Source organism: Oncorhynchus kisutch, linkage group LG2 (assembly GCF_002021735.2).
Source record: "Oncorhynchus kisutch isolate 150728-3 linkage group LG2, Okis_V2, whole genome shotgun sequence".
In the NCBI taxonomy this organism is placed as follows: Eukaryota; Metazoa; Chordata; class Actinopteri; order Salmoniformes; family Salmonidae; genus Oncorhynchus; species Oncorhynchus kisutch.
The window spans coordinates 61534910-61545463 of NC_034175.2; the positions used below are offsets into that span (position 1 = coordinate 61534910).

Below are 10554 nucleotides of genomic sequence, written 5' to 3' on the forward strand. Positions count from 1 at the left end.
ATTTGCGTAGCATTTAGCAGCATAGCGTGCGTCGCTAATTGAAGTGGATGGATTTTTTAATGGGGAAGCTAACATTAGCATTTCACCAACAGTCATGCATACATGGGGATGCCCAGCACTGATGCTCTCAGTCTCAGGTGTGGTTCTGCCCACAGCGAATACATCTCCTCTCCTTTTCCATTCACCCTTCTCCGAACCAATTACACATTTGCTAAGCGTTTGTTTTTCTGGTGATTTGTTGTTGTTTTTTCTTGCTTGTATTTTAATCACTGTTCAGTGTGGGAATTAAGTGGAAGGAAGCTTGGGTGAAAAACTGGAGTGGATTTCAAAGCTAACATGGAATGTACTGTATTGTATTGTACTATTTTCTATATTCTATTGTATTCCTGTCAGGGGTGGGGAATGTTGATTCAGGTGAGAGGAGATGACTGAAGGGAAGTTAATGGGGACACGCACACACACAAACAATGTGTGTATGTCTGTGACTTCTAGCAGCCATACAGTTGGGCTAGTATTAGTCCATAAATAAAATACCTCTGCCTGTAAAACTACATTCTGAATCGGATCAATATAACATGGAAAGCTTTGGAATAATTTGTATTGATTTCTGCAGGCACCTTTCCTGAGCTCAGTCTCAGTCTCAGTATGAACCAAAAAGCAGGGGATGAATTATTACCCAAATGATTTTCAACACACATGCAGCAAAAAGGATTTATTATTATCATTTTCTTTAACTATTATGTTGTTGTTTTTTGCGCACACAGCTTGCTGTTGGTCTTTTTTCCTGTTTTTTCCTTCCTTCCCTCCCTTACTCCTCATGCCCTTCCTCTCCTGTCTTCCAGTAGCCATGGTTACAAAGGTGATCGATTAGATGCCTTCTGATTCCAGACCACCAGAAACAAAAGATGACAGCAGATGGCAACCAGACAGAGAGAGAGAGAGAGAAAACAGAGAACAGAGAATTGAACTGAGTTTCACTCTGCATGTTGGTCAATCATGGTACTTCACCATCTGCAGTGGATGAGAGTCTCCACTCAAACAATGAAAGATACAGAGACAAGCAAACAGTCAGAATATGAGTGAGAGAAATGGGACGGCTTCAAAACCTTGGCGATACAGACCTTGGCGATACCTTGGACAAGAAAACACTGTAGGGAGGAAGAGAGGGAAGATGAGAGGGATGAAAGAGAAGGAATGGTGAAATGAAGGAAAAAGAAGGCTTAATACAAAGTAACAGATGGTCCTCAAACACCCTAGACTCAAGGGAGACAGGGAGAGCACACACACGCACGCACACACACACACACTTGAATATTTTATTTGGTTCCACAATGACACATATGTAGTTTGAGGGTTCTTTCAATGGTGGATGGATGACTCTACTGAGGACATAAACTGGGATGGAGACTGATCACTATTTTGTAGATTTAATCATCAACTGCACACAGATACAGTCATGCAGGAACTCAGCTACTTCCTGTTCTCTCTTTAAATTAACCTACATTCCACCAATCACAAAACAGCAAGGTGGTTTCTAGATAAATACTCAATAGAAATTACCATTCCAAACAACTAATTCCACACTCTTTTTGACGAACCAACAGTGAAACAGAAAATAACAACTCTTATAAAATGTCCCTACATATACAAGGAAGGACCCATATTTTAAGGGCCACAGATTGACTTGGTTCCACACACACAGACAGATGAGAGATAAGGTTTGGGGCTCCCTCCATCCTTTTACATGATGGTTTCCAGGCTAGAGCAGACCTGGGGTACCCAGAAGAGATAAAGGGAGAGAATGAGAGAGAGTGGAGCAGAGGAAGAAGAGAAGGGGGAGAGTCTTACTTTGGTTTATTCATACAGAAATATACTTGAAAATAAAGTTGCCATATTGTTACTGTTGTACTATACAATGAGGGCTTCCCATAATGGTCCATTGTTTCGGTGGCTAACTGGTTGGTAGGCTACAGCACGCTGGAGAGAGCACAAGTTTGTAGAATCCATCCCCACTGACAGTTGGTAAAATCCATCCCCACTGAAAGTTGGTAGAATCCATCCCCACTGAAAGTTAGTGGAATCCATCCCCACTGAAAGTTGGTAGAAGATTCAGTGTTTAAGGTGAATTAAGCTGTTGAAAGGATTCCCAATTCATCATCCTGTCAAAAGGTGCCACAGAAAATCAATAGGTGTGATCTATCCTTCCGGTCTGGGTGACAGGCAGCTGAATATGCTGTTGCATGATTACAGCACTGCAAAATGATAACAACATGGAACTGAGACACTTCCTTTTCATAGTACACAACATGACTCCTCCCATAACGCTAACCTCTGGGCGTCGTCATGCAAGTCTTTTTAAAGCATTAATAGTAAATTACTTCATAAGTTAGTTTTCATGTGGTACCGTTGTCATATTATGCATTGTAGAGTTACAAGGAAACAGTGTGTTTATATGTGAGTCTGTGATGAGTGGTGACAGGGTCTGTGTGTGTGGGGGAGGGGGAAGTTGGTTTGACAGAGAAACAGCCTAATTACATGATAGCACTGAGCCTCCCCACTCCTCACCCCTGGCCTTGTATGACACCCCTCAGTCTGGCTCGGTCCAGTTCTACTTCACCCCTGGCCTTGTATGACACCCCTCAGTCTGGCTCGGTCCTGTTCTACTTCACCCCTGGCCTCTGAGCCAAGGTGAGAGGTGCAGTACTCTACCCTCTGTAAGGTCCAATTACTGTAAACAGCTGTTTTACTGTGGGACACGCACTATACACACACACACACACACTTTTTTCCCTGACCTACACTCCCACACACACACACACACTTTTTTCCCTGACCTACACCCACACACACACACACACCTATACACACACCCTCCCCTGTGACAGTGTGTGTTCATTCTGGCAGTATGGCTGCTGGACCTATGGCCTCTTTATTCCCACGACACCCCTACACAGTCTGACTGGGATGGGGCCACACCATGGTGCCTTATGTTCCTTTCTCATCTATGCGGTTTCATTCATTTATTCGAGTCTGCTTGTTTTTCTGAGTGTGAGGGGGCATATTGTACATGTATTGTGGTAGCATGAGCTTAATATAATGATATTTGAGGAAACTGGTCCAAGTAATAGAGTAATGTTTATTGAGCTTGCTGTTGGTCTGTTTATGTCTCTCATTGGTTATACAGTGAAACACGTGACTTCCAATATATCCTCCATCTCTCCTCCACCTCACCCTACCAACCTTGTAGAGTAGCTCCATTAACTCCCCAGGCCTATTAAAGTGACAGTGATAGCAGAGCAGGTGTAATTCTGTAGTTTTACAGCATCTGAGGTGACAAAACCCTATCTTCTCTCCTCCTTCACTGCTCCCAGACCGTCTATGAGCGTATTGAGCTGTTAAACCTGCATGTTTCATCACCAGGACCATGTCCACCAAGGCTGGGCTGCCTCGGACCATTAGACCGTTTTACTTATTCAATACTAAAGGTGCTCCTAAAACAGGCTGGTGGCTATCTGCTTTGAGTGTGGTGGTCAACTACGTGTGAGTGGATGGGGTAGTAAGATAGCAGCTGTTTCAGGTTGATTCAGTAATGGAGTTGATTTGTGTTTTGGAGATTACATATTGATACATTTTTTTTATTTTTTTTATTTATATTTCACCTTTATTTAACCAGGTAGGCTAGTTGAGAACACCTTTATTTAACCAGGTAGGCCAGTTGAGAACACCTTTATTTAACCAGGTAGGCCAGTTGAGAACACCTTTATTTAACCAGGTAGGCCAGTTGAGAACACCTTTATTTAACCAGGTAGGCCAGTTGAGAACACCTTTATTTAACCAGGTAGGCCAGTTGAGAACACCTTTATTTAACCAGGTAGGCCAGTTGAGAACACCTTTATTTAACCAGGTAGGCCAGTTGAGAACACCTTTATTTAACCAGGTAGGCCAGTTGAGAACACCTTTATTTAACCAGGTAGGCCAGTTGAGAACACCTTTATTTAACCAGGTAGGCCAGTTGAGAACACCTTTATTTAACCAGGTAGGCCAGTTGAGAACACCTTTATTTAACCAGGTAGGCCAGTTGAGAACACCTTTATTTAACCAGGTAGGCCAGTTGAGAACACCTTTATTTAACCAGGTAGGCCAGTTGAGAACACCTTTATTTAACCAGGTAGGCCAGTTGAGAACACCTTTATTTAACCAGGTAGGCCAGTTGAGAACACCTTTATTTAACCAGGTAGGCCAGTTGAGAACACCTTTATTTAACCAGGTAGGCCAGTTGAGAACACCTTTATTTAACCAGGTAGGCCAGTTGAGAACACCTTTATTTAACCAGGTAGGCCAGTTGAGAACACCTTTATTTAACCAGGTAGGCCAGTTGAGAACACCTTTATTTAACCAGGTAGGCCAGTTGAGAACACCTTTATTTAACCAGGTAGGCCAGTTGAGAACACCTTTATTTAACCAGGTAGGCCAGTTGAGAACACCTTTATTTAACCAGGTAGGCCAGTTGAGAACACCTTTATTTAACCAGGTAGGCCAGTTGAGAACACCTTTATTTAACCAGGTAGGCCAGTTGAGAACACCTTTATTTAACCAGGTAGGCCAGTTGAGAACACCTTTATTTAACCAGGTAGGCCAGTTGAGAACACCTTTATTTAACCAGGTAGGCCAGTTGAGAACACCTTTATTTAACCAGGTAGGCCAGTTGAGAACACCTTTATTTAACCAGGTAGGCCAGTTGAGAACACCTTTATTTAACCAGGTAGGCCAGTTGAGAACACCTTTATTTAACCAGGTAGGCCAGTTGAGAACACCTTTATTTAACCAGGTAGGCCAGTTGAGAACACCTTTATTTAACCAGGTAGGCCAGTTGAGAACACCTTTATTTAACCAGGTAGGCCAGTTGAGAACACCTTTATTTAACCAGGTAGGCCAGTGAGAACACCTTTATTTAACCAGGTAGGCCAGTTGAGAACACCTTTATTTAACCAGGTAGGCCAGTTGAGAACACCTTTATTTAACCAGGTAGGCCAGTTGAGAACACCTTTATTTAACCAGGTAGGCCAGTTGAGAACACCTTTATTTAACCAGGTAGGCCAGTTGAGAACACCTTTATTTAACCAGGTAGGCCAGTTGAGAACACCTTTATTTAACCAGGTAGGCCAGTTGAGAACACCTTTATTTAACCAGGTAGGCCAGTTGAGAACACCTTTATTTAACCAGGTAGGCCAGTTGAGAACACCTTTATTTAACCAGGTAGGCCAGTTGAGAACACCTTTATTTAACCAGGTAGGCCAGTTGAGAACACCTTTATTTAACCAGGTAGGCCAGTTGAGAACACCTTTATTTAACCAGGTAGGCCAGTTGAGAACACCTTTATTTAACCAGGTAGGCCAGTTGAGAACACCTTTATTTAACCAGGTAGGCCAGTTGAGAACACCTTTATTTAACCAGGTAGGCCAGTTGAGAACACCTTTATTTAACCAGGTAGGCCAGTTGAGAACACCTTTATTTAACCAGGTAGGCCAGTTGAGAACACCTTTATTTAACCAGGTAGGCCAGTTGAGAACACCTTTATTTAACCAGGTAGGCCAGTTGAGAACACCTTTATTTAACCAGGTAGGCCAGTTGAGAACACCTTTATTTAACCAGGTAGGCCAGTTGAGAACACCTTTATTTAACCAGGTAGCCCAGTTGAGAACACCTTTATTTAACCAGGTAGGCCAGTTGAGAACACCTTTATTTAACCAGGTAGGCCAGTTGAGAACACCTTTATTTAACCAGGTAGGCCAGTTGAGAACACCTTTATTTAACCAGGTAGGCCAGTTGAGAACACCTTTATTTAACCAGGTAGGCCAGTTGAGAACACCTTTATTTAACCAGGTAGGCCAGTTGAGAACACCTTTATTTAACCAGGTAGGCCAGTTGAGAACACCTTTATTTAACCAGGTAGGCCAGTTGAGAACACCTTTATTTAACCAGGTAGGCCAGTTGAGAACACCTTTATTTAACCAGGTAGGCCAGTTGAGAACACCTTTATTTAACCAGGTAGGCCAGTTGAGAACACCTTTATTTAACCAGGTAGGCCAGTTGAGAACACCTTTATTTAACCAGGTAGGCCAGTTGAGAACAAGTTCTCATTTACAACTGCGACCTGGCCAAGATAAAGCAAAGCAGTTCGAAACATACATACATACAACGCATACAACAACACATACAACAAATTAAGCACACAGTGCCCCCACACCAGGCACAGAAACAGATGAAAATCATTACCGAACAGTTGCATTACATCAATAAAACTGATTTATCAAGATGGTGTCCTGTCACTTATGGACATCATGATCTTCTCAGGAACACATTTAGTCAAATGATTAAAGTGTGTGTCCATAACCGGGATCTGTCCAATACACACTACCATATGTCACCATTGGTGTCCATATATCCCTGCAGAGGAAAGAAGGAGGGAGGGTGTAAGAAGAGAAAAGCAGACAATACAATTCCACATGTATTGCTTCTTGTGCCGTCACTCCGCGGGAGTCTTTATTAGGGGTCGGCTCGTCTTATCTCTCACACGATATGGCACGCGCAAGAGGGTCAGCACGTGTGGAGGAGAGACAAGTCTAGAGGAGGCAGAAGGTTTCCCTGTAATCGGTCCCCTCACAGAAGAATGGCCCCTGGCATGCAGTTTATTATAGTGCTTCTGATATGATCATAATATCACGGAAAAACAAGACGGGCTACAGGAGCAGTCGTTCTGTCCACGAGCGCACCCTGTCCTGACGACAACTTTCTTTGTTTTCCTATAGCAGAGGTCAAGAGACAACACTTCTGAAGATCTTTATCCTCAGACAATCAAGTGATGCTCCGAAAAAGTGAAAGAAAACATGAACACCTGGTTATAGCCTAGTTAATAGGCTCGTAAAATAGTTTTGTCTCATTTGAAGACCTTTGATGGCATCACCTTTAAATTGAGTTTTTCTCGAACATGAAATGTTGATGAGAAGGGTTGGAAATGTTTGCCCGTTAGAGAAACCAACAAGAGTTACAGTTTTTAACGTGGAAATAACTCCTCAGCGGTACACCCTTCTTGGATAAAGTTCAACAAATGTATAAGGTGAGTTTAAACATTCCTACAATTGAAACAAACATTTTTGGAAGAACATAAGAACGTTTTATAGGCCTATCTGTTTCAATTTTCCAATGATGATGTTTATTTTGATATGGAAATAATTCCAGTGTTGTATAATTATTTATGTTATCCCCTCTAAACTAAAAGTAACATGATAAATATTGTGCCTTTATATAACGCGCATAAAGGATATATCGTTTGTATATCAGCATATTTCAGACGCGCGTCATCCATTCATAGCCTACACAGCACGCGAATCGTCTGCGAGACAGATGGTCAGCTGCTCACGTGAATTCAGAGCTCTCCCAATAATTAATTTCAATTAAGTCTTAATTAATGTCTGCTGTGTTATGTGATGTATGTTCGCAGCTATCGGTTTTAATCGAATGCAGCCTGTGGACATTTGTTCCCATGAAATGGACAGACGAGACTATTTTAAAATGGGCAGACTAGCCAGAATTGCTCAACTTTATGAGTAGTAGGCGAATAGGCTATTTCGATAGACCCTACTACATAGGGCGTTTTAAAAATCCAGATAAGACAATCCATATGGATTGTGTTTACACAGGCAGTCCACTTCTGATATTTTTGCCACTAATTGTTCTTTTGACCAATCACATCAGATCTTTTCACATCAGATCTTTTTCAGAGCTGATCTGATTGGCCAGAAAAATATCAGAATTGAGCTGCCTAATAGGCCTAGACAATGAAGTGAGTTGTTAGAATCAGCACCAAGGACAGTGCACAACAGGAGTGCGAACATGCATCTCGCCAAAATATTCTCTCACTTTTAAAAATCTAATTGTCCACAGAAACCTAACATATTCTCACTTCTGATCTCTCCTCTGTTATAAGACTAAACCCATATCTCTCACACAGGGGTTGTTGAACCTTTGATCTGAAAACTGATCACAGTTGACTGCTTGAAGATGATGCTAAGTCCAGACCAGCCAGATGCCGGACTGCCCACAGAGACCCTGCTGAACGGCATCAAGATGGAGTGTGCCCCCATGCCTGCGGAGCCCGCAGAAGGCCAGGGCAAGGCGCGATCTCTGTCCATGCCTTCCCTCAGCAGGGAGGAGAAGAGGAGGCGGCGGCGTGCCACAGACAAGTACCGGTCCGCACACGCCACGAGAGAGCGCATCCGCGTTGAGGCCTTCAACATTGGGTTTGCCGAGCTGAGGAAACTTCTCCCGACACTTCCACCAGACAAGAAGCTATCCAAGATCGAGATCCTCCGGCTGGCAATCTGCTACATCACCTACCTCAACCATGTGCTGGACGCGTAGGGCACGCGTTAGGGATGGACATCTGTCAGTGAAGGAGAGAAGACTGAACATGGGGAAGATCTCAATTGCATACTCTTCGCATCCTCTCTCCTTTCTTCTCCTTCTCAAAACTAATTTGATGAGAAAACCAGAGGATCCTCCTCTCTGACCATCTCCTCCAATGGGTTTTGAAAAGGAGACAAGGAGAGAGGACGCAAGGAGTATGTAATTGAGATCTTCCCATGGAGACCGAGAAAGGTGGACATTGTTGCCACATATCTGGCCTCGGAGCCCTGTCATGCCTATTGTGTCTGCCGAAGTCCCCTGGTGTGGTGCCACTGGGCCAGGGACACATAATAAAACAGGACCTAATGTCTCTCTGTCTTTCACAGTGCTGTGATGGAAAGAAACTGCTGCCCCTCTGGACTTCCCCACAGACTTATTCAGTGCTGCTGCTGAGTCACCTCAATCCAAATTTGTTGTGTCAGAAAATGCAATAATGTCGGGTTGTCCTACTTCTCGTAGGCCCATGTTCCTAATATTGAAAGGTATAGTACTGTTAGCTTATAGACTTTACTGCCAGGGCCAAACTTCTCTCCATGGACAGGGCTGATTTAAAGGACCTATAGCTGCAGGGACGTGCTGAAATCAGCACTGATGTTCAAAATAGAATATAACTGGGCACTTATTTACAGAAAGTAGTTGTTTTATATTGTATTCATTGTTGGTTTGTGGATTAGGCCTAGTAAGTTATTTATTTGTCAATGAATGTTTACATTGTGTCATTTCTTATGTCTGGTGTTTGCACATGCATATGGATATTGTTGCTCTTTAATTGCAGTTTTTATCAGATTTGATCTGTTTAACATTTTCCCCCAAAAATGTGAAATCCTTGTTAAGTCCAAAGGTTGCAAGGGAAATTGCAATATTTCGTTTAGTATGGTGAGACAGTCTCAGATTTAGGCTGACAATTTCATTGTTAGATTTTTTGATTGTCCCGAAGTTTGTTGGTTTCGTGCTTTTTTTAGACTAACATTTTTTGGGTGACAAAAACTCCATAGTTTACTGTAGCCAATACCTGCTTTCCAAAGATTGCTTAACATTTCAGGGTGTCCTTTCATAGTAACCCATGGATATGAAACATATAAACAGAATTTGTTCAATCAAATAAACAGATTTTTAAGTTAAAATATTCTTAAATGTTTGGTGTTGTATGGACATTCTGAATAGATAGACAGACGTTCAGGTGGAATTTCGAAAAACAAAAAAATCTGCTAACGATGTGGGTGACGCCAGGGTATTTAATATTTTCTCCAGATTGGAGAGGCGAGGTCTGGGGCACTGGGCCAGTGTCCGAGCCGGAGCTTCGCTCCGTAGTCGGTGGACAGACGCTCTCCCCACGGACGGGGCAGGTGTTCCTCCAGACGAGCCGAGACAACCACATTATGGCCCATCCGTCTGCCACGTCCCCCGGGACACGGGCGGGCACACGCACACACACGCATTTAGGGAGAGGTGACTTGGGAGTTATGGAGAAGAGAAAAGAAAGCATATTGGCTGGACAAAGAGCTTATTCGTGAAATACATAATAATGACAATAATTGTAGGCTACATGCCTAACAATAATGATATAGCCTACCGTTAATTATTTGAACATTGATAAATAATTCGACCTAAAAGCATCACAGAAAACCCTACATGAAAAACATAAAATATATATAAACAAACAAGATTTTCTACATGGAAGTTCATATCGGTTTTGTGAATGCAGAAGAAGCATGTTGTAGTTCTAATTCGTAAGACAACAAAAACAATTGAAACAGACTGCTACTTTGTTCCAGGTAAATCATTACAACTAAACAATACAAATAAATATAGGCTATAGGCTACATCAAGTAAAACCGGATAGCTAGAGAGCTTGCATGAACTAAATGCCAGGAGAGAATCAAATGAAATATCACAGCCTACATATATGAAAGGGAAGTGAAATGGGACAACTTATCAGTTGGACAACTGAATGCATTCAACTGAAATGTGTCTACCGCATTTAGCCCAACCTCTCTGAATCAGAGTCAAGTAATACATTGTATCCTATATGAAGTCATTTTCATCTATAGTCAAACAATAGCATTTCTTTACATTTTCCACAGACCA

The 10554-nt window shown here is 42.4% G+C and overlaps 1 protein-coding gene across 1 annotated transcript; it reads left to right on the plus strand.

The window, feature by feature from the left end:
* Nucleotides 1-8015: 8015 nt before the first annotated feature.
* Nucleotides 8016-9529, plus strand: LOC109904859 (helix-loop-helix protein 2-like). The gene has a single exon (XM_031803292.1). The coding sequence runs from the start codon at nt 8062-8064 to the stop codon at nt 8419-8421; it is 360 nt and encodes a 119-aa protein (XP_031659152.1). The 5' UTR covers nt 8016-8061; the 3' UTR covers nt 8422-9529.
* Nucleotides 9530-10554: the final 1025 nt, after the last annotated feature.